The sequence below is a fragment of the Ictalurus punctatus genome, chromosome 5, assembly GCF_001660625.3.
Source record: "Ictalurus punctatus breed USDA103 chromosome 5, Coco_2.0, whole genome shotgun sequence".
Lineage (NCBI taxonomy): Eukaryota > Metazoa > Chordata > Actinopteri > Siluriformes > Ictaluridae > Ictalurus > Ictalurus punctatus.
Genome location: NC_030420.2, coordinates 26,691,590 through 26,717,430, shown reverse-complemented (window position 1 = coordinate 26,717,430; position 25,841 = coordinate 26,691,590). Strand labels below are relative to the sequence as shown.

At 39.4% G+C, this 25,841-nt stretch overlaps 1 protein-coding gene across 2 annotated transcripts in view; it reads right to left on the bottom strand.

Annotated features, from left to right (window-relative positions):
• nphp4 (nephronophthisis 4) overlaps nucleotides 1–25,841 on the bottom strand; it is a 210,204-nt gene that overhangs the window by 37,870 nt on the left and 146,493 nt on the right. For both annotated transcript variants that reach the window (XM_017468908.3, XM_017468909.3), the window contains exons 15-17: nucleotides 18,845–19,023; nucleotides 11,640–11,800; nucleotides 4,461–4,641 (exon numbers count right to left, since the gene is read on the bottom strand). In XM_017468908.3, coding sequence (XP_017324397.1) covers nucleotides 4,461–4,641; nucleotides 11,640–11,800; nucleotides 18,845–19,023 — 521 coding nt within the window. The remainder of the gene's footprint in view (nucleotides 1–4,460; nucleotides 4,642–11,639; nucleotides 11,801–18,844; nucleotides 19,024–25,841) is intronic.

The following is a 25,841-nucleotide window of genomic DNA, read 5'->3' as shown; positions in this document are numbered from 1 at the left end:
TTTCTTGTCTTGATTTGTGCCTAAAGAAGAAAGAATTTTAGGTCATTAGCCTTAACAACAATATAGCATCTTTTAGGAAACAGAGAACTAACATCGGATTGCAGTGAAGATGTAACTTGGCTAGAAGGCTATTATTCATGCATCTAGCAAATACAAAGCAATACAAATAATTCTTAGCATTAGGACTGAACCCCTGGTATGAACTTTTGCTCACTGTATCACACACTTGTATTAGTTGTAACAAAACATTGTACCCCAATGACACCGATTTACAAAAAAGGGTCCTAAACACAGACACCTTCTTTCCTTGTTGCCGTGGCAGGACCTTTATCTTTATCGGTACCTTTAATGAGTATCATTCATCTGGAAATGTGGATACAGTGTACCTTTAAAAAGATTTAAGATACATAATTGGACCATAATTTTCTAAAGAGAAAAAATTAAAAGGTACACCATATTCACATTTCTAAGAAATAAAGGTACAGAAAGGTGTATGCCTGGTGATACCACCTCAGAGAATTTATGCTTTAGCATTCTAAATGGAAACAAGGAAAGTTATCTAAACCTGAACCCAACCCCAAAATAGTTTTCTAAAAACCAAATATGCTGATGTTTACATTTTTACTACATTATCAAAAGTGCAGAGAATAGCCAGGTTCCATTAGAAGCAACATGCTTTATCTTGCAAATAAAACTGCATTGCTTTTTTTTTTTTGTAAAGACATCTTCTCGCATCTTCCTCTCTTCAAATGCATGCTATTGTACTCTAATTTTCCCCATCGAAACAGAACTAGGGCACATTGAAGGAAAAATTAGTGCACAAAGACAATTTTATACATCAAGCTTTCCTTCAAGCTCAATCTCACTCTATTGCTATTTCTCCCTCAACTCTCTCAGCTTAGAGTCTGCCATGCTTATCATGCTTTTGCAGCCGAGTGGTGGAGGAGCCAGAGGCGGGCAGAAGAACGAAATCCTAATCTTCATTCGCTCCATCTGCCTCCGTTCATCTTCTCAAAGCTGGAAAGAACAGTCTGCTGAACGCAGGTGAAACAGCCGGTTGCTACAGCGATGGCTCATTAAACTGCTCAACTCTCGAAATCCATCCACGATGCATTTTGTTTACTCCATTATACTTTAATTAATTCATCCTGAGGATTTGAAGTTGTTTTAATTATCAGCTTGTCTGTTTGCTTTGAGCTAAAATTAATGAAAGAAGATTCGATTAGGCTTTTCTACGTTTCGTTTTCATAAACGCCAGTATGTGGTTTTAGCATGGAGACAGAACTTGAAGTTATTGCCAAAGAGAATGGTCCATTAGCCATCTGATCCAAAGTAAAAGCAATAAAAAGGTATATTTGTGTGGTCATCTGGAAAACCCATTGGCTGTCAGTGTAGCTGAAATCTAACAGCCAAAAAACAAAAAAAAAAAAAAAAAAAAACACGTTTTGGCAAAAATGTATTTTTCTACCTAATGTATTTTGACGCACGTACTGTAGGCAACTATTAATATTGCACCAGAAATTTGTGGGAATTTTTATTTTTTATTTTTTTTTAAATCTTGCCTTGGCAATATTCCTGCAAAGATATTGTGTAAGGTGCCAGTTTAACAAACATGCTGTTAAAAACAGTCTGTCTAAAGATGTCTAAAACCTCGCTATGTATTGGCTCATACAGTCACTGTCACAATTTGATCAAGTTGTTGGAGAGTTAGGTGCCACAGCGAAATTGAAATGAACCTAATTAACTTGCTTTGCAATCAGATACCATGTATCTAAAGTAAAATCTTTAAATGTGATGTCCCTTTTGTGGGTGACTTGAAAACTTGACTTGTGGGGCAAAAAAAAAAGAAACGTGCAAAAGAGAAACATATTTCAATTCAGGAAACCTGTACTACACAACAATATCTACTAGAAAACGTCACAATTTTATTTCATATGAAGGGTTTTCCCATTTGCCAAAGAGCATCACCCAGCAGAAGAGCCTCATATCATTTCACCCAATCAAAACCTAACTCAAAATAATCAGGACTCTGATTGATGCATTAATACATGGCAATCAGATAGAGGCCCACAAATATGCGAACAACTGACCTACTGCTTTCTTTTACTTGTCATTCTTTATTATTTGTCCGGTAATTACCTTAGCTTTAACCTCACGGAGTCTGGGACGTGCCTGATAAAAATCGCTTTCACTCTTTGAGCTGATAAATTCCAAATCGAGTTCTCAAACAGACTAATGACCATTTCTCATTAAGAAACAAATACTGCAGACAAAAGCACTAATCCTGGATAAAGAGGCCTGAGCTCTTTATTCAAGAGTCTTGGATGAATTAATTGATTGTGGCTGGAAAGAGCTGTGACTTGCCTTTAGTGAGCTATAAAAATAAATGCTGTGGAGCGTACCTACAAAAAGAGCTACACTGATAAATGTCACCCTGTGATTCTAGTGATAATTTGAGTCTTTTATACCAAGACATCCTGCACATGCACCTTTTCTCTAAATTAGTGACAGCAAACATAACTTATCCATACTAATCAGCAGAAATATTCTAATGCATATCTATACGGCTTTATGGAGCTTGCCTAGGGTGAAGTATACTTTGCCTGAATTGATTGTATGATTTAGTAATCAGCTATCGGTCTCTATAATCACAGCAATAAAAACTGGAACTGCTCAATGTATTGTGAGAGACATGAGACTTTCAAAAATAAACTAATAAACTCATCTCAGTTTATATACAATCAAAAATCCATTAAGACTCAATAAACTTCATTGTCACAGTTTACGAATTCACCAGATAAAAGAGGATGTCATGACAACATAGGCAATTCCTAGTCTCGGAATAATCACAGCTCACAACTAGTTGATACCCAGACAGCACCAATGGCACCAGAGGTGTACATCAGAACTGACATCCCAAGGGACCCAACAAAAGAAGTCACAGATAGGGAAGCTTGTAGAGTAAAGAACGGCCAGGCTCATTAGCATGATTGCACACTTGATGTGACACTTTACTCTTGTGGTGGTGTATGATGCATTTACTACATTCAGACATTCATCTTCAGTAACTGCTTTATCCTGATCAGGGTCACTGTGGTTTGAATTAATAGTTTGGTTTATTTTGGAACCAACAAAGGGGACAGAAACAATGACTGCGGAAGGTTGCAAAATTGGTCTAGAGAATTTGTAGGAGCGGGTGATATTGGCCAAAAGTGTATGTAGGAGTAAGGAGATGGTTGAAAGTCTGTAGAAGTTCTATGTCTGGTTGTTAGTACACCAGTGGTTTCTTTCTTTTTCAGGACATTCCAAATTGTTGTATTGGCTATGCCCGATGCTTGTGTAATGGCTCTGAACATTTTCCTTATTTTCTCAGCTTCAAAATGCTTTTCACCCATAGACAGCTTTCAGGTCTTCATGTTGCTTTATCCATTTAAACAAAAAATGCAGCCTTCAGAGTCAAAATCCAACAGTAGATATCCAAAGCTATTACTTGTTTAAACAATTAATCTAACTGCGCACACCCGGGCAACAAGAAACACCCATCAGTCACATGCTCCAGTATTTTTGAACACTTGAAAAATGGGTGGGTTCAAACAAAAAGTGGCATGTTCTAAGTTGTTTAACACATCTAGATGTAAATATCAGGAAATGAAAACTGAAATTCTGATCTATCTAATTCTGATCTCGTATTCAGCTATGCCAGAGCCATATCTCTCTGCAGTCCATGCCTGGTTTCGCACTGAAGCTAAGCCAGGTTGAGCCTGGCCAGTACCTGGATGGGAGACCTCCTGGGGAAAACTAAGGTTGCTGCTGGAAGTGGTATTAGTGAGGTCAGCAGGGGGTGGGGCGCTCACCATGTGGTCTATGTGGGGCCTAATGCCCCAGTATAGTGACAAGGACACTACACTGTAAAAACAGCACTGTCTTTTGGATGAGACGTTAAAACGAGGTCCTGACGCTCTGTGGTCCTTAAAAATCCCAGGACACTTATGGTAAAAGAGTAGCGGTATACCCAGGTGTCCTGGTGAAATTCCCCCATTGGCCCCCTAATAATCCCCATCCCTTAATTGGCTACATCACTCTCCTCTCCACTAATATCTGGTGTATGGTGGGCGTTCTGACGCACTATGGCTGCCGTCACGTCATCCAGGTGGATGCTACACACAAGTGGTGGTTGAAGAGATTCCCCACCCCCCCATACTATGTAAAGCGCTTTGAGTGTCTAGAAAAGCGCTATATAAATGTAACTGTATTTATATTTTGATCTCAAACCCAAATGTCAGTCTATAGCAAAAACAAAAATATTGACCTTGGCATTCCAATACTTTCGGGAAGGGACTGTACATGTACCTATATCAGCTGAAAAAAATGTCACCATTGTACTGTTATGAAAATAAAAGAATATAGAGTAATAGCATAAAGCACATATGGAAAGACCAAACCGAAAGCACATAGCTTACCGATGTTGCCGAGTCGGATATGCAGCCTGCCTTTGACAATGGTATAGACACTCATGGCATGGATGGCCCTCTGCCCACCTGCATGCTCTCTTGCCAGACTGGCATCCTGCAGATACTCAGTGCTAATGACCTCCAGCTCATGAATCACCTGTACAGCGGCTCGACCCTGACGCAACAGATGCTGCACACACACAGAACACACAAGTCAGCATATTTTCAGATTTTTCTTCCCCTCACTGGTTTAACTAATGCATTCAACTACTTTTTAATTTAATTTTTATCTTTTATAATTTACTCCTTCACTGATTCTATCTAATACATGCACACAAATATTTGTTTTGCATCTTTTTTTTTAAATGGCATTTTACAGCTTATCGGACACTTCACTAGTTTTTATATTACCTTTGTGTTTTGCGTTTGTAATATTTTATGTAGCACTAAAATTTTATAAAGATGATTATTACTGATAAAGGCACAACGCACAACCAGGGACTATATTCATTAAGCATTTCAGGGAAGTATGGCTGAATAGCAGACCAGCCATCTGGAAAAAAAACTCCCAGTGGGAAGAGAGGTCTGTACGCTGGCCATGCATGGCCAGAGAGAGAGTGTGTGTGTGTGAGAGAGAGAGAGAGAGAGAGAGAGAGAGAGAGAAAACACTGTCTGGCTTCTTATCCACAGCCTAATTAAGACAGTCTAGACCTGTGAAGCGCTGGAATAATCAATAAGTGTGGATAGTGTGACTGTATAGAATTAAGCACACTTCAGCATTGTACCTTTACAGTATACTGACAGATGCTAAATGAAGTGCCAGTTGAAGGCATTAACATAATTATGGTTGGGAGTTGGTTCATTACTTCATTAAATGCAAAAGACAATTTTGCTGATTTAGAGTGCTTTTACAATTGCAGTGTTTAGTCAGGTTGAATCCAATCCTGGTGTGCCCCCCCCCCCCCCCCCCCCCCCCCAGCCCACCCCCCCGCGGTGTGGTTCGTTTAGGCAGATAAGATCACAACAATCGCACCAGAACACCGTTTCTGAGACTGACACAAAAGAGTATCTTGGCACGGTTCCAAGCAAATGCTTTCGGTGTTCGATTCGGGTGAGAAAGCAATTCGACCATAAATTGACCTGACTGTGAGAATGTATTTTTTGTAGATGTGAGCTGCAAACCTGAGCTGTGATGTGCAAACTGAGCCAAAGGACAGAGCTGTACAGTAGTATTGCAGAAACCCGATGTGCTCTGGATATTTGGATTGACAAACAATAAGAGGAAAAAAAAGCTGGAGGTGATTTACAAATTGTACTGTAGCTACACTATATGGTCAAAAGTTTGTGAACACCTGACAATCACATCCATATATTAGCCCTCCCCAAACATTTACCACAAAGTTGGATGCTAAGAATTGTCTAAAATGTCGTTATATGCTGTAACATTAACATTTTCCTTCAGCGGCAACTAAGAGGCCCAAACCGGTTCCATCATGACAATGCCCCAGCGCACAAAACGAGGTCCATGAAGACATATGTCTCATATGGACAAGAGAAAGGGCAGATTCTATACAGTGTGGCATATTGTGAAGAAATTAGACTTGCTCTGAATAAAATAAATCACCCAAAATCTCTCCTCATACAAGAGGGAGAAGGTTTTTAAAATTCTCTAATTTTCCCTCGCTGCCAGATTTTTTTCTCCTTGTGGGCAAATACGCAGTAAAGTGTCTTGTGGTTTCTCACAGGGTTACTAAATTATCCTTTCAGCCAAGTAAAGCTCACCTGAAGATACCGTAAAGTCAAATGCTAATTGAGCAGATTATCATGCTAATTCTTGCCCAATTGTACCAATAACTCAAATGATTGTGCAGCAGGGATGGGAAAATTGGTAGCCTAGGGAGAACATGTAAAGACATTAACCAGAGCAAGAGAAGCCCTGTGAGGCAGCAATGCTACCTGCTGCACTACCATGCCATGCTGAGACATTACCAGGAGAGTATAAAGACTGAAGGTGCATAAAGTCACATCCTCCCAGGTCTTTATTAATGCACATAATTACCTCATCATACTTTTGCATGAAATTACTTTAGTCACCTTTTAGTCTAGTTAATTGGACTTCTTGGTAGGAACAGCATTGGACTGGGTTGCACAATGAAGCTTTGAGTTGCCCAGTGAGCTAGTCAATGATTTCCCCACCCCTGGGATTTTAAGTGCTTAATCATGATTACAACATATACTTCAGAATTCATCCACTTAATGTTCTCATATCCTGATTTTCACTGCTGGACATTTCTTAATTCAGCTGCTTCCTGACATGCCTTCAGACTACATTTCTGGGCAAAAAAAGAAACTAAAATGGGCCAATCCCAAAATGGCAAAAATATTAAGCTTTTAATGGTCTTAACAACAAATCATTGGTCAGGAAATTAGCAAGAATTAAGCAAATAGATAAAGTAACCTAGTTTGGGACAGCTTTTCCCTTTGATTTCGTGAAGTGTTTAAGCTTTGTGGGTAAACCTGCGGACAGCTTTTTATTTTATTTTATTTTTACTTTATTTGAATTTCACACACCCAGACATGTGTTAGTTTAAATTTTACATCAAACATTTTAACCATTATCATGATTTTACCATTTCATACAGAATGAGTATAGAAGTGAATTTCCCTGTTTCTAGCTTTTCCCCCAAACAGTTCACTGCAGCCAAAGTAAACGAGCAAATGTTGGCAGAGGTCTCAGGAGTGCATTTGTTTAATTCTTGCCAATTTGTTGTTAAGACCATTTTAGGCTTGGCCTATTTTTGTTGCCCAGGAGTGTAGATCACTGAACATTTGACAATCATGCCCGAAGAAATGTTTGATAGAATTGGATCCAGGTTCTACATGCACTGCTTTTTTGCAATTGAGAAGATCCTCTTGCACAGACTGTTCAGTTCTGGGTACTAAATGAGAACATGTAGAGCTTGGTTGGAGTGCTTACAATGTTTATATTCACATTACATGTAATTTTAAGTAATTAAAACAATCAGAATCCCCCCCCCCCCCCCCCTAAAGAATCAGAATATGTTTTTTGAAGGATTCTTCCAACAATCTTTGTGTCTAACCTAGCTGTTGACTAGACACTTGACACACACCAGACAAACAAACCAAGACAAGTGCAATTGCAACAAGCATGTAGTCCACAGCTGGGTGACAAATGCCACAATCTGATGACAAGAGGCTAAAGGCTTATCAGAAGTCTGATCTGCCCCTGTGTGTTTCCTGAAAAGGTCACCGTTTCTGTTCGGTGCTGTCATTTTGATGACGTTGATACAGAGGTCCCTGCATGTGTTTTACTTTTGTTGTGGTATTCAGCATCTGCTGTTTAACATGTGCCTACTGAACAGGATGCCAGCACTGGGCACGCAGCCAAGCAGAGTAGTCATGGACTAAAAGTCTGGGAGTGTTACCTAAGAGAGCTGTTTAAATCCATTATCCAGAGCACTCAAATCCATATCTCATTAATTCTGCAGCAGTTTGCTGTCCCTGCTCACCTCAACAAAGGTCAGGTATAAAACATTCATAGCACTGAGGGACTGGGAAGAAGGGGGTGTTCTGGACAGTTTAACACCCAGTTGCAGTCAAATCAGGATGGGAATGGATGGTAGTCTCTCTTAGACACTAGGTTAGCCTAGTGTTAGACTCAGCTTTTAGTGATGTGCCATGAGACACAATTGGAGACAACAAGTCTTGGGTAAATTTTGGTGACTGGAGTGGCATCTAAAACCATGCTCACATTACATGGCAAAAAAATACTGATACACCAATGATTTAACTTTGTAAAAGAACACATTTAACAACACATGTATAACAGTCTAATAATTGTTTATTATTTGACTTAAGGACGTTCCCCCCAGCGCTAATGCTCTGTGGAGTCGCTCTGTGAACTGTATGGGGCTATTAGCGAACTGCAGAACACAAACCCCAATGGACCGTTCATCATCGCCAGAGATTTCAACCATGTGGATCTCAAATCAGTGCTCCCTAAATTCCAGGGGCAAACACACTGGATCTTTCTTGTCTACACAAACATCCTTGCCCCACCTAGGCTACTCAGGCCACATCTCTGTTATGCTAATCCCAGCATACAGACCACTCGTCAGATGCTCCAAAATGGTTTTGAAGCAGGTGAAAACCTGGCCAGCAAGAGCCATCTCTGCTCTTCAGGACTGTTTTGAGCACACTGACTGGCACATGTTCAGGGAGGCTGCAACCGACAGCAACTCCACCATCTTGGATCTTGGAGTAATACATGGCATCAGTGACAGGCTACATCAGCAAGTGCATTGATGACATCACTGTCTCCAAGACCATTATCACACACTCCCACCAGAAGCCGTGGATGACTGCAGAGGTGCGTGCGCTGCAGAGGACCAAAGACTCCACCTTCAGGGCAGGTGACAAGGCATGCAAAGTGCACGCACGCCCAGAAAATCCACAGTCACTTCACTGATAGCAGCGACAAACAGTGCACGTGGAATGGCATTCAGGCCATCAGCAACTACAGGACAACATCACCCACCTGTGACAGTGATGCCTCCCTTCCAGATGCACCGAACAACTTCTGCGCTCGGTTTTAGGCACAAAATGATGTGACTGCAAGGAAGACCACCCCTCCTCCCAACGACCAGGTGTTGTGTCTAACCACAGCTGACTTGAGGAAAACTCTATGTATAGTCAACCCACAGAAAGCTGCTGGACCAGACAACATTCCTGGCAGAGTGCTCAGAGTTTGTGCAGACCAGCTGGCAGATGTTCTCACTGACATCTTCAACATCTTCCTGAGCAGCACCGATGTTCCAACGTACTTCAAGGCCACCACCATTTTCCCCATGCCGAAGAAGTCTTCAGTATCCTGCCTCAATGACTACCGTCCCGTTGCACTCACACCCAGCATCATGAAGTGCTTCGAGAGGCTAACATGAGGCACATCAAGACCCTGCAGTTTGCATATTGTCCCAACCGCTCACCAGATGGTGCCACCGCTACCACCCTACATCTGGCTCTCACCCACTTGGACAAAAAGGACACCTATGTTCAAATGCTGTTCATAGACTTCAGTTCAGCGTTCAACACAATCATTCCTCAGCACCTGATTGGAAAGCTGAACCTGCTGGCACCTCCCTCTGCAACTGGATTATGGACTTGCTGACTAGGACATCTCAGTCAATCCGAATTGGAAACAGCATCTCCAGTACCACCACACTGAGCATGGGGACCCCCAAGGGCTGTGTGCTCAGTCCACTGCTGTTCACACTGCTGACTCATGACTGTGTAGCAATGCACAGCTCCAATCACATCATCAAGTTCACTGATGACAGGACTGTGGTGGGTCTCATCCACAAGAACGACGAGTCTGCATACAGAGAGGAGGTGTAGCATCTAACGGACTGGTGCAGAGCCAACAACCTGTCTCTGAATGTGGATAAAACAAAAGAGATGGTTGCTGATTTCAGGAGAGCACAGAGCAACCACTCTCCGCTGAACATCGACGGCTCCTCCATGGAGATTGTCAAGAGCACCAAATTCCTTGGTGTTCATCTGGTAGAGAACCTCACCTGGTCCCTCAGCACTGGCTCCATAAGTAAGAAAGCCCAGAGGCCTCTCTACTTTCTGCGAAGGCTGGAAAGAACCCATCGCTCACCCCTCATCCCCACCATGTTCTACAGAGGATCCATTGAGAGCATCCCGAGCAGCTGCATTGCAGTCTGGTTCGGAAATTGCACCGTATCGGATTGAAAGACCCTGGAGAGGATATTGAGGACAGCTGAGAAGATCATCTGGTTCTCTCTTCCTTAAATCATAGACATTTACAACACACTCTGCATCTGGAAAGCCACCAGCATTGTGGATGACCTCACACACCCCTCACACAAACTCTTGGCATCCAGAAAAAGGTACAGAAGCATTCGGGCCCTCATGGTCAGACCGTGTAACAGTTTCGTCCCTCAAGCCATTGATACTCAGAGACTGACTGTCACACACACACTGAACTGAACACCATCCCACTCCCTTAACAATGTTTTACACATTGCTGTACTGACTACCTGTACTTTTGCTGCTACTGTACTCATAAAAATATTATGGTTAATGTTTTATATCTTGTTACTATTATAATGTTTACCTGCCTGGTACCACAGTAACTGTTAGGTCCACATATGATATAAGCTAATCTGCTGAATACTATGTCATACTATGTTATGCTTATATTCACCACATGTTTTATTATATTGTTATTCTTTTTGCATTACCTGTTATATCTGACACTTTCACACTAGAACTGTGTACTTCTCAGCACTACACTGTCACTTACTGTCCCTATTGTCCTGTTTTAGTAGTTACTGTTTAGTAGTCTTGTGTTATTGCACACATTTGCATGTGCCCTTTATGTAGATTGTGTAGGTCTTATTTAGTTCTGTGTCGTCTCATGTGGTTAGTGTGTTGTTTTATGTAGCACCATGGCCCTGGAGGAACGTTGTTTGTTTCACTGTGTACTGTACCAGCTGTATATGGTTGAAATGACAATAAAAGGCACCTGACTTGTTGTACTATAAAAATATAAAAACAGTATTATATTAGAACAAACATATTAATATAAGCTTGTGTTTGTTATGCGGCATTAATCAACACCTTTTGATAAATCAGATTTAAGAATTCAGCAATGTTGTGGTATAATTAACTGTCAGAAGAGTAACTGAGGTGACACTGTGTAGGTATTATAGAAATATTATATATAGAAATCCATTTTTGTAGTTTTGTTACACCTGGTTAAGGCTTCATCAGAGGTGCTTCAGAGAGCCTGTAACATCCATGGTTTTTCAAAAAGTTTGAGGAAGTTGTCAGTACAAGTTTGTCTCATGCAGCCATATTTTATGCTAAAATTAATTTGAAACATATCACTGTTACTCTAGCCCTTAGGTCCACTCATTTGTTCAGCTCCATGCTTGATTGTAACTCACTTGTATGTCACTTTGAATAAAAGCACCTTCCAAATGAATAAATGTAAATGATGTCGGAAAAGGAGCGCTGAGTCATGCACCCTCAGAGGAAATGACAGACCACCTGTCGCTCACTAATGTGAACATGGTTAAAGCTGTATTAGTGTAATTCGAAACAGTGATTTAGTGTGTCTCAGGTGTGTAAGTGGTAAACCTTCAGCTGAACGGCGGCAGATCCGATGAGCAGTAATGAGTCGCTGTCCCACACGTCTATGTGCAGGGTGTGCAGTGCCAGGTAGCGGAGGAACCATATACGCTCACCAGGCTTTAGGAAGGCAGGATCGACACAGTACTGCAACTGCAGCCCAGGAGGACCTGAAACACAAACACACACGAAACAGTTAGATGAGAGGATATAGTGAAGAAATTAATATACATATATACAGTATCACAGAAGATCAATACACTGATCAGTCATAACATTAAAATCACTGATAGGTGACGTGAATGACATTTATTATCTCACTACAGTGGCACCTGTCAAGAGGTGGGATATATTAGGCAGTAAGTGAACAGTTAGTTCTGGAAGTAGATGTGTTGGAAACAGGGAAAATGGGCAAGTGTAAGGATCTGAGCAATTTAACAAGTCAAATGTGATGGCTACACAACTGGGACTGAGCATCTCCAAAATGGCAGGTCTTGTGGGGTGTTCCCAGTATGGAGTGATTAGTACCTACTAAAAGTGGTCCAAGGAAGGACGACCGGTGACAGGGTCATGGCGCCCAAGGCTCACTGACGCGAATCGGGAGAGAAGGCTAGCCCATCTGGTCCGATCACACAGAAGAGCTACTGTAGTACAAATTGCTGAAAAAGTTAATTCTGGCTATGATAGAAAGGTGTCAGAACACACAGTGCATCACAGCTTGCTGCGTAAGGTCATATGTATCTGCATGTCCCACACTAACCCCTGTCCACTGCCGAAAGCACTTACTATGAGTACACTATGAGTATCAGAACTGGACCATGGAGCAATGGAATAAAGTTCTGCTGGAAAACCTCGGGTTCTGGCATTCAAGTGGATGTTACTTTGACACGTACCACCTACCTAAACATTGTTGCATACAAAGTATGCCCCTTAACGACAAAGGTATATCCTAATGGCAGTGGCCTTTTTCAGCAGGATAATGCGCCCTACCACACTGCAAAAATTGTTCAAGAATGCTTTGAGGAACATGACAAAGAGTTTAAGGTGTATTACTTGGCCTCCAAATTCCCCAAATTTCAATTCAATCAAGCGTCTTGGTGCTAGTTACCACAGCACACCTTCAGAGGTCTTCTGAAGTCCATGATTCGATGGGTTAGAGCTATTTTGGTGGCACAAGTGGGAGCTACAGAATATAAGGCAGGTAGTTTTAAAGTTATAGCTGATCGTTGTATATTCTTAGAAAAATGAATGCAACTATTCTGCATGCATTATATTGTTATATCAAATCCCTACAGCTTGCTTATGAATGTATAATGATATAGCGGACAGAGTTTAAGATTAGGGGTGTCATGGTAACTGCAACACTGTAAATGCATCGGTTATAAGGATTTATTCATTAACTCTTCCATAGTTATTTTTGTCTCTAATAACCATATTTGACAGTTCAAACAATAGCAAATATAGCATTCATTAAAAGACAATAAGCTACAATAACTGAAGAATAACACTGACTCCAAAGTCTGTCAGCTGAAACTGCAGCAATTAAAAGGTTTTTTTTTTTTTTTTCCCCCCTGGATATTGTGGTACAGCACAGTGCGGTTATTCATTTTAATCCAGAACTATCTGTTCCTTGGTTGAATTTCTTTGTCATTTTCAAATGCATAACATCACCCATGACATTGGAAAGAGTTCTCCTAAAGTTGCACTGCAAGTGAAAATCTTAATCCTATATTTAGAGATTTACTTAATTGTCTTGTTAATTGATAACTTTCTTCATATCAAGCATTTATTTTTAGAATGAAGGGAAAAAAATCACATGTTAAAAGAATAGGACAATTTCAAGCTTCAACTACAGTCAATATATTTATATATATTGATAACATACCATAGTTCAGTGGTGGAGTGGTGAATAAATTTTGAACAAAAAGCCATGTCTTATTTGACATGAAAATATGCATAGACACGGTCACCTGCCTATTTAAAAATAAGGCACACAGTGGTGTATTGTAATGGTGTCTACTGGGGCTGCATATCAATTGGTGTTTTTCTGGGAATGTAGAGCACAACACACAGTCTACATCACCATTATAATATACTTTATGGGCCATATTCAATGACTAACATTTAAATGTTACATTAATATTTAACCTGGGAAAGTTCTTGACTTTGGGGGCAAAAAATATGAGGATAGAAAATACGGATTGTAGTAGCAGATTTAATTTTTCTTTGTTGTAACCCGCAAACATAATATCTAATAGGGGTATAGTATATCACCAATATTTTGCTTAATGAATAGTCTAATTGAATTACACATGTATCACAGCAAATTTGGTTTAATTTAAGAATATGGCTTCCACCCTCAGTATTTGGCAGCTTATAAAATAGTACTTGATAGCACATTCTGTTTTTTTTTGTTTTTTTTTTGGGGGGGGGGGAGGGGTTGCTTTTGCATGATGAACTAGAAGTACAGTGACAGAAAGTGTGAAGCTTATGCAGAGATGAAAAATGCTGCATCTGCTATTGAGAGTTAAGGTCAACTTAAGATCATGGTCAGAATTGCTTGTAACTGAGACGTGCCTTTGTTTTTGTCAAACTCTGTCCTGTGTTTGTAACTCCCACGCAACCATCCAAGTAGTGCTTAAGTCTGTAGTTAAATCAGAGGACTGATTATCGATGTGCACAATTTCAGTATTAAATCCATATTACATATGCATAACTCAACTCTGAATACTGTCCTGTAAACTTTTTAACAAAGTACACAAGAAGCTTGGGATTTGGCGTAACTTAACGTTTGGATTTTATGTAAATCACTCATGAGAAATATAAAAGCACGGTAAATATAATTAACAAGAAAACAGTATTATGGGTAGATCTCAAATACTGTAGTAAAAAAAAAAAAGAGTATTATTAAATTGTGTTATTGCTTCGTAAAATTCACTTGGTAAAAAGACATCAAACAAACAGTCAGAAACTTTGGGTTAATATTACTACACTATTATTCATGATCTCTGTTTTAGTAGAAACATTTATTCCGTTAAAGTGATTATCAGGACAATTTTTGTGACGATTGCCTTTGAATAGTCAGTACAGAGAAATTATAATGACTCAGAATACAGAAGAAATAAAACCTAGTCTTTCACTTCTACAATAAAATTTGGCCCATATGAACTTGAGAAAAAAAATAATAATACTGAAATATTACACTACTGTGCAACGTTTGCAGACTATTCAGAATTCACAGAAGATCCGTAGTGTAACCATCCAAAGGGCATTTACTGCAAACCACCATATATACATGTACTCTGGTTTCTACCATGGCTGGTTTGACTGTGTGTTTGAGATGCAGCTGTCAACACCTGAAATCAACACCTGTGTGCTGCGCTTCATGCAAGTCACACTCGCATCTAAAAATGATTCAGAAGCACATTGTGTGTTCATTTTGGTGGAATGAGGAAAAATACCAAATGAAATCATGATTGTTTTCCTCATCTGTAGAGTTAAATTGTTAAGTGTGATACAGTCTTGCATTTCAGGTGGATGTCAGACAGCAATAGGAGTGCTAACGACATGAATTTGTTGCTTAGCCTAATCATTTAAAGCACAATCTACCACCCAACAATCTTTTCAGAATAAAAATGTTGCCATGAAATATATTTATGACATTGAAAAGCGATCAAAACAAGGTTAATAATAGGGGGCAGATACAGCTTATAATATAAATCCTGACCTACTTTTCGTACAATACAATAGTATTGATATTGCAGTGATTCAATTTGTCATTATAAATGAAATGTATTAAAATGTAATAGTCTATCTTTTCATGAAGCCTGTATTGGGATATGTCTCATATCATGGCTTTAGTGCATTGTCTCATGCGTGATGTCTATATAACCTGGTGTCAGTCAGGCACACTTAAACATGACTCACACATGACATCTGACCCATAACAGTAAATTCACTTCTGAGTAAGCACTCAAATGAGGAACAAAGAGGTCTCTGAAAGCTAGAATCAAATCCTCCAGGCCTCACGTGTAACCCGGTCTAACTCGAAAAATGGCCTCCTACACACACACTCACATCTTTTACATTCCCCTGTCTTGACTAATCTACAGCTGAGTATTTCAACTGGCTGTGTGGGAGGAAGTTATCCTCACTGCTGCTGCCACCAATAACATGCAATCTATAGCAGGAATATGTATTTTTATAGCTTGTATCCAATCCACACAAATAGTGCAAGTGAGAGCATGGGGAACAAATGACACCCCATATGAACTCCAAAATTTTCAATTGCAGTACATTTGTAGTACTTTTTTCCCCCCTCACTCTCTCTCGCTCTCCATTTTTCTCTCTCACTGTCCTCCATGTTCTTTCCCTGCTCCTGCTGCCTATCTCGGCTTCTCCATTCCCCCTCACTGTTCGCACCATTAACTCTCTCAGCAGGCAGGCAGAGGGCTGCTGGGATGACAACGCAGAGCTGCACACAGTCTCAGCAAGACACTGAGTCAGAGATGAGGACAGAGCGAGAAGAGGAGAAGTGAAGAAATGGTCAGATGTACTGTACACACGGGATTATAAATGGACACAGAGGCTGTTGTTTAAGGGCTTCTGGTCAACAAATGTTCACAAGAGCATTTTGATAGTCAGGAAATACACCTATTGCCAATGATTTGAGTGAGAAGAATGCCAGCGCAAGGTTATGGCTGAAAATGGTGGTTAAGAAGAGGACAATTCAGTAACCCCGGTGCCTCAGGAGGTGCAGATTTTGTGTTTAAAAAAAAAAAAACTAAAATTATTCATAGTTGCCCAGTAAGCAAGTAGGTTCAGTAGGCTGCCGATATAACAGTCGACAGCAATGTTCATGTGACACGTGAAGCCAGCCAATGGCATCTTTTCAAATGGCTGCTCACGCTGCGACAAAGGGAAGTGTATAAGCACTATCTGCCCTCTTCTGCATACACAAGCTGACAGATGCCAGTGATTGGCTAGTGCTGCCGTGATCGGCAGGGGAGAGAGAGTATGCCACGCCTCCCACCCAGAGATGAACTTTGCTGGCTTGCCATCCAGCCACAGATCGTCGGGACACAAGCTACTGTATATCAGCTTTTACTATATGTGCACCGAAGACTAAGATGATTTTCAGAATCAGGAACAGGCAAGAACACGCGTTTGGCGCAAAGCCGTCATATTACTATATCACGTATTGAGAGAAACACATTGAGAGATGCTATCCAGAATTGAGTAATATCTCAAAAGTGCAATGCAAGGACAGAATATCAAAATCCCAAAGTCCGATTTTGCTTTACCAATAAAACTTACTGACTTTAATGACTTACTGACTTTAATATCAATGTGTTACATTAGTAAGTTTTTCAGAAGATCCCCATCGCTGAGAACTCAAATACACCCACTACATACATGCCCATTAACAGCACAGACAATTTATCAAAATGTGGGATCTCAGTAAATCAGGGCCTGTCAGAGTATACACAGAAATACACACATTTTACTTTGAGGAGGCAGATGTGTGGCTGGCATAATAACAGCACTTGAGCTATGATGAAATACAAAGAAACCTTCTTTCTAAAATAAAGCAATACAGATATTATAGGTATTATAGGAATATTATAGGTAGGCGGAATTGATAAATATTGCTTCGGATTCTGAATGAGATCTTGAATACACATCTCGACACTGGGTGCTTGTCTGAAAATGTGAGAAATAATAGCTAGAGGATAAAACAGCATTTATATTTCTGAAAAAGAAAAGTCTGTCTGAAACACGCCTACAACAAACCAGCCATGCATACTAATGTGTTTTCTAACTGATGCCAAAAATGTCCTTGTGAAAGCAGCCTAACCACACACGCGCACACACACAGTGTATATGTTTCCTGCCTCGCACTGCCCATTCATTATTGCAAAAGGCTGAAGTACCAAATACATGTGTGGCAGGTGGGCAAACGCACATCATGGCGCCTAATGACTAAAAAAAGGGAAAAAAAAGGTAGCGTTTTATTGCAGCCTCGTTGAGTTGTGGGTCACAGTTAGTGCTAATAAATGGCGGACACAAGAAGAGAGGCTAATGAGTGCTCCTGGCAGGAGAACAAGCCCACCATGCCAGCTTGGGTGTCTCACTAACAACAAGAGCATCACAGAGTCATTCTGCTTTAGTTCTTTTCACACTATTCAGCAAGTCCTGTGTGTTTGAGAAGCTATCTTTAAAAATAAAAGCACAGACACATCGGCCGCTTCTCTTTACCTTAAAAAAATAATAAATAAATAAATAAATCAATAAATAAAAGAGTATTTCTACTGAAATATTGCTTGCGTGGGAAACCCTTGAAGTGAACTAGTGTGGGTTTCAGGTGGTTTGAGAGACCTCTGATGATATTAAGCACCAGGCAGTTGTTTTCTGATACCCAGTAACTGCCAACAGGACTGCAAAGAACTACAGTGACCATACACAAATCACCTCATGCTTCATATTCTATTCCATTAAATGAATACATAAATACACTCACTGTTGACTTTAATAGGAACACCTGTACCTCTGCTAATTTTTGCAGTTATCAAATCGGCCAATCACATGCTGTTTTTTATTTAATTAACCTTTATATTTTAGTTTTGAATTAACCACCGGCAAAGGCTGGACTTATTAAGCAAATCAAAATCAAAATCTCAGCTAAATCCATTTTAATTCCTGGTTGTAACACAAATTGTTCATAAATTCAACGGGGGTGAATACTTATGCAAGGCACGATATATTGATTATATATATAACAACAGCTCCACCAACACCATATGTGTTCATTTTGCTGCACAGTGCACCAGTTACCTGCCAGCTGCTCAAATCCCCATCCAATTTTGCAAAACCTGATATGTTCAGAAAGCATGCCATCTTTGTCAGAGACATAACTTCAGTTTGCTCTGTTGTTAATGTTCTCCAACATTTTTATTGTTCTAGCACTAGCCTTGACGATTTTATATAAAACCCCAAAACAGAGTGATTTTTTTTTGTTGTTGTTGAAGCTAAGAGCCCATAATTATCCAGTGAAGAATGTAAATTAGTATAGATTATGTTCTGGAATAAATATAACTTCTGATATAAAATCATAACATATTGTATGGGTAAATACACATCCTTTGCTAAGTACTGAGCAGAAAATAAGGGTTAAATAATGCCAAGCGGATGTAGCATGATGAGGTTGATCTCACCTGATCCAATGCTGCCATCCCTGTTAGTAACAGACAGAATGCAGGGGTAATCAGGCCTCGAACTGGCCTCAGATGCCACAAGCTTGAGGCGCTGTGTGGTGACAGGAGGGAAGCGGTACAGCTGAAAAGTAAAATGTACCATGCTCGGCCATTCCATATCCACACCTGCCTGATGGACCCTGGGAAACAAAGAATTCAAAGAATTCTAGGTAAGCAAATATGCCATTTAGTGCTGAATGCAAAAACAACTGAAGCCATACAAAATGATTACTTATCGTTCCACAGCTACCCAGTGGACACCTGACCATCAAACCTATATGGGAGCCTTCCCAAAACTGTTACCACAATGTTGTAAGAACATCATTGTCTAGAATGTCTTTGTATGCTGTAGATTCACAATTTCCCTTCACTGGAACTAAGAGGCCCAAACCTGTTGCAGCATGACCATGCCCCTATGCACAAAGCGAGCTCCATGAAGACATGGTGTGTTAAGATTGGTGTAGAAGAACTCAAGTGGCCTGCACAGAGCCCTGAACTCAACCCCAATGAACACCTTTGAGATGAACTGGAATGCTGACTGTGCTAAAGCCCTCCTCACCTGACATCAGTGCCCAACCTCACTAATGCTCTTGTGGCTGAATTAGCACTAATCCCCACAGCCATGCTCCAAAATATAGTGTAAAGCCTTCCCAGAAGAGTGAACGGGTACTAAATCTGGAATGAGGTGTTCAACAAGCACATACTGTAGAGGTATGATAGTCAGGTGTCCACATACTTTTGGCCATACTACGTAGTGTACTTTACCCACTTGAAGATTTTTCTAATGTGAAAAAAGGTGTGGAGAATCAATATCTTGGGTGCCTGGGACAATCCTTCATACTTACTCAGCGGACAAGTAGGTTCAACAACCAGAAACAGAAATGAACCCATACTTCCTATTGACTTTGCAAAATAAACGTTTTCAAGCTACGCACCTCAATGATGCCACTATAGCACACTTTTCCGAATCAGAATTGCCTGCTGCACTACACACATCTACCAAAGCAGCAGAAGTATTTTTACTAAGCTGATTAATAAAGTGCAACACAAAGCCATCATATAACTCCCTGGCTAGTACAAGACTTAAATATATATTGAAAAAATAAAGATTCTAGCTAGACTGTAATAATAATTTTACTTTTGATATAAGGACTAAATATTCACCAAAGGTTCAACGTGGTGTATTTTTTATTTTGCGGCCGTAACACTATTTCCTGAGTCTACACTTAACTAGCTAACTAAATCTGTACTTACCTAGCTAATTGGCTGTAATTTAAATAACAAGTTTATATCACAGAAAGTTTCACCTATATTTTTATACTTGTTTTAATATGCTACTGTTTCGATAGTAACACCTCATTCCCAGAGACTTGTATGGCTAATGTTCCACATAATTCAAGGCTAATAACAAACAGATAAAAAAAAAGAAAGAAAGAAAAAAAAAACCACCAGTTGTTCTGGTGACAGAAGGAGACATTTAACAATATTTAACATTTTTGGACATGTCTCCAAACTATGGACACGGCCAATAGGTTTTCCCCCACTGGAGTCTCCACTGGTTTTCTCTGTAACACTTTTCTGTCTTACCAACCTTAAGGCTGGTTGAGGGAGCAACTGTTTATAATAAGTGATCACTATTGCATTATTGCAATGTAACAATAAGAGGTTAAAAAGCACAAAGTGACATTCATTAATAAATTAAAAATGGTACTTGTTAGCAAATCACTGTGGTACATGTGGAGTAAAACAATTTGGGGTGTGCTGTTATAAGAAAATAATCTACTTTGTGATAGTAACAGTAGCTCCACTAGGCATCAGGCCACAGCACACCACCGGTCCTTGATTCATTTTCTATAGCATTTATATGCCTTGAAGTGTTTTATTCCACACTTCTTGGAAAACAAACAAAACAAAAAAAGAATATGAAACTGGAATGGTAAATGAAAGGCACAGAAGCTAAAAGTATTAATAGTCAATGGCTTCAACAGAAGCTGTGATGATTTATGTAACTGTAAGTGCAGAGGCTTTCATCACAAATAAAAATTCCATCCTTTACGGAGGTCACTAAAATTCCCACATTCCAGTGTGACATTATATTTATGATCTCATAATTCTGTCAGAATGAGTGAGTAAATTATAACGTAAGTTTAAACCGTGCGGTGCCTCAGCAATTCCTGGACACAAGATGGATTGTTTTCTTGCAAATGCACTGCTCCTTGGCCTTTAGCTGTCCCGGGAAAGAAAAATCAATATAAATACAGTTAGGTGTGATTTGTTGAAGTGTGCTTTTCCCTCCTGGATCTGTTACCCAAAACATGACTCAACATAATGAAAATTAATTATGTCCATTATGATCCAGCAGCACTTTATACAGTATAACTAATGTTCACTCAGCCTTGCGTTCTTTTCATCGCAGTATGGCCTTGCAGCCCTGAACCTTCCACCTTCCAAGACCAAATAAATATATAAATAAAAGAAGTGGGAGGAAAAAATAATTAATCAATGACTGCAGTGACATTTCTGAGCTGAGAGGGCTAAAGAGCATCTCTCTATTAGACAGGATAAATTAGAACAAAGAGGCAGATTAAGGAAGGATGATTGCTTTCTTTGCCTTCTGTGGGAAGATTAGCAATCTATCACTTACTATTAGATAAAGCCAAAATTGAACGAGCACACACACACACACACACACACACACACACACACACACACACACACACACACACACATTTATGTGTACACACAAACGGTCTCAGAACACAGAAATTTACATATTATTCACTCCGAATGCGAGTTGACCTCTGAGCCAATCAACCAGATTGGATTCATCCATTATAGCAAAATCCTTTACAACAAGCTCCTCTTATTCTTAATTATATCACAGTGACGTCGGATTCTCGAATCTGGTGTTGATGAATTTTCTATATCAGCAGATCTGACAGAATTTCCAGCTGCAAGACAAGTCACAGGTTTATATTAACATGCTCATTATAATACATGATATAACAGCATGGTTGAATTCTTGAAACTGATTGGTCAGATTGGTTTTGTACAACCACACAGCTCAGACACTAGCTCTGGCTGTAGCATAACAGGTTAATATTTAATGAGCTCGCGCTAATGGTTATAGTTTCTATTGCAACATGGACTTGTATGGCAGAAGCTCCACAAAATATAAGACTTGTACATATACATAAAAATAAAACAAAAAACAAAACACACACACACACAAAAAAAAAAACAGATGCGTGTAATTCTTTACATCTCATTTCTATAGTATAATATCATGGTGACTTGTATGGTGGACCCTCCACGTAATCTATGCATTTGTGTGGAAAAAAAAAAGTGCATGAAGGCCTGAGGGTACAGGAAATCTTATTGAAATAACCAAACAATAAAAATCACTTTCAAATATAATTAGGTAATGAGAGTGTACGTGTGAAGGCGAGGGTGTCATTTTTCCCCTCACAGAATGCATGCTGCAGTACGAAAAACACTGGATTTAGGTTTTTGATTGTATAATGTCCGTTCTAGGAAATATATCCAGAAAATATAGCCACATATGATCCTGATTTATTACTCTGTGTGTGTGTGTGTGTGTGTGTGTGTGTATATATATATATATATATATATATATATATATATATATATATATATATATACATATATATGATCTAATCATCAAACCATAGACAATTTGTGTTGTCTATTACAGATGGCTAACAAAAGAAAGAAAAAGAAGAGAAATTGTGAAAAACTCTACCCCAGGCTTATCTGTTTTCACAGTGCACAGAGAAGAGCAATAAAACCAGATATAACCCGTCTTTCCTTTCACATATTGCTGAAAAAAAAGGCTAAAGACATGATAACATAAGAGTAAAATGGGCATAAGCTCATACATCACTTTCTCATTTCTCTGATATCAGGGAAGTACTGTGCATTTGTGATATTTTAGCAGTTTTAGTAAAAAACAGAACAAACCAAAAAGTCGGTGCTGTGGGTTACAGAAACAAAAACTCTGCTCATGTCCCTTTTACTGTACAAGCTGACAGGATGATGTGTTTGTTAGTAAGAGAAAGACAATCAACGGCTAAAAACAGCCTGACATGCCAGATAAGTGCTGAGAGCTTCAGATTTACACAGTGAGTGTTAGGGAATGGAAAAAGCTTGTTACACTCTCAGAAATTTGAAGCTGTGAATATTTTATTTCTCTACCAGACTCACTTGAGACTAGTCCTATTTTGGAGCATTACTTTACAAGTAAAGCTTCAGCATGCCCTAGCTATAGTCTCAGCCTAAGTAATGTAATAACAATGTAATAAATAAGTAATAACACCACAATACATTATCATTGATGCATAGAATGGCAGAATATCTTTTGAAACACCAGTTCTGGCCTAAAAGTTATTCTGGTTGGCAAATGAACTGGCATCAGACTAGAGGACATAGAATTACAAAAAAAAAAAAAAAAACAACAAAAAAAAAACAAACCTGCTTTAAGACATAGTGGGGTCTGAGAATGCAACTCTTGAACTCGTCCAAATTTTCTCTAGAATTTGTCCGGCCCCTGTAAATAAGCTGTGTGTGAAAAATCCCTCTGGAGTAGTAGGTTAGCATCAAAAACATGGGTCAGTTGTGTAGTTGTGCAGCTCTACAGCTTCGTCCATGTTGTTCCTGCATTTCAGGGATGCTTTAAGGATAAAAATAGCTTAAGCTTCAAGATAAAAACAAACAAACACACACACACAAAAAAAAACACCCATAGATTCACATTCATCGATTGTGAAACTGTGCACAAATATTGCCTGTACTGCACTGTCCTGCTCTCTGCTGTAAACACTAATATCAGTAATCAGGGATGTACAGTGCAGCAATATTCCCTTGTGTAGCGAAATTCATCCTATACTAATGCAAAAAAGATCAGCCGTGTGAAAGAACATTCTGTGTGTGTGTGTGTGTGTGTGTGTGTGTGTGTGTGTGTGTGTGTGTGAGTGTGTGTGTGAGTGTGTGTGTGAGATAGTACATATTTTCCTTCAAATATATATTTTTAAATCATTTCTTTAAACTAGTCTTACTATTCTTCACACATAATACGACAAAGTCTAAGATGTTAATTTAACATTGCTGGCGATAACACAAGAATAAGGCCCTGAGAAGAAAGAACAGACCTGAGTCTTGTCCCGACCAATAAGCCTATTAATGAGGATGCATCAATATCATTTATATCAGACCGAGTACAAGCACAGGTGTTTGGTACTTGTCGATAAAGGTACTGATAGTAAGACCCAGTTCTGGGTGGTGGTGATATTAGATGGGAAGGCTAAAAGCTATTGATAGCTTGGCAATTAAATTTAGTAGGGTCGACCATTATATCCCTAATGAATAATAATAATAATAATAATAATAATAATAGCAACAATATGTAAGTCTCTCTGGATAAGTATGTTTGTTAAATGCTGTTAAAAAAAAAAAAATACAAACGCACACATACTTAAAGACAGATATGGAGCTACTGCTATTACTGATTTAGACTGATTTAACCTCATGCTACATGCTCATAATGCTCTACTGGGGTCATGCTGCATTTCCCCTGAATAGCAAACACAGTAAACAGAAAAGTCATAACCCTTTCCATCGAACCTAAAAACAATAAATTCATACTTCTGACATCTGTCCTTTTTGTGTCTTTCTTCTTTGATTAGATAATATGTGCTCAGTCTATCAACTTTTAGTTTCTCCCCCAAGCACATTTTAGAGTCCTGGAGTCCTATTCCTACACAAGACATACTGTATAATGGAAACGTCACTGAAATGGCTGAAAGATACATCAGACACATACAGTATACCGCCATTACATTGTATTAGCCCATTGGAGATTGGAACTAGAGGTTGTGTTACTGTGTAGTCACATGACATGCCTCTCACTGTTGGCTGTGTGAATCTACAGCGCTGGGTTTGTTACAGTTAGCCAGCAGCCTCGTTTCATACCGTTCTGTTGGGTTTTTACGAATGCTGGTGGTGCTGTTGCACTCAGTTTGACAAATATAAAAAAAAAACATAAAATCTTAGGTAACCACAAATACGATGATTTGGATACCAAAAATGAAATCTTATATAGATTTTTTTTTATCCTTGAAAGATCCATTGAGCTGCCCCTGCTGAGACCGAAATTAGTGTTAAATCAATCATGGATGTCAAATGACCTTTTATTCAGCTTTGTTTTCTCTGGTTTAAACAGTTGGAAAGGCTCACTAGATATAGCACTCGCTAGTTAAAAGCTACTTTAATTAAATGGGATTAGATACCTACATTAGTTACTTTAGAGGGAGCAGGGTTGCAGTGGAGAAGCATGAGTTTTGTTTCACTTCATAAAGTCAGACTCAGAATCAGATTTATTGGCCAAGTATCCTTCAGGATACGAGGAATTTGTTTCCGGTTTATAGTCATTTAAAAGTGCTTCTTAACAGCTAAACATAAAGTATGTTTAATTTTTTCATTGTGTAAGGAACCCCCACTGTCAATAACCAATAGTGACTGATTGTCCAGAACAACATACTGGGTAAGAGCTGTTATATTAAATTTTCTTTTCTGATGTTATGTCTTTGCCATGAATTGCACCTTGACTCATGAGCAAATGTCTCAGTGCTCGCAGAATTGAAGTGCTCTCATGTGCAACGTGTTCTGCTTCGCTGCTCCATGCTCATGTAATTCACGTCAACCCCCACACATTTTGCTCACACTTGCTGATACTGCTCTGAGCTCTCACGCCAGAGATTCTCTTAAAAAGCCTTAAAGATGTTTTAATAGCTTACTTGCATTGTACAAAGATGCTATAGTTCTGCCACTAGATATTATTTGTCAGTGCAGTCTGATTTTCTTGGCCTGCTATCATTACTTGTGAAATACACCCAGATCGCTGCCCTTTAATCTCGTCTATTCATTAGTGTGACGCGTACAC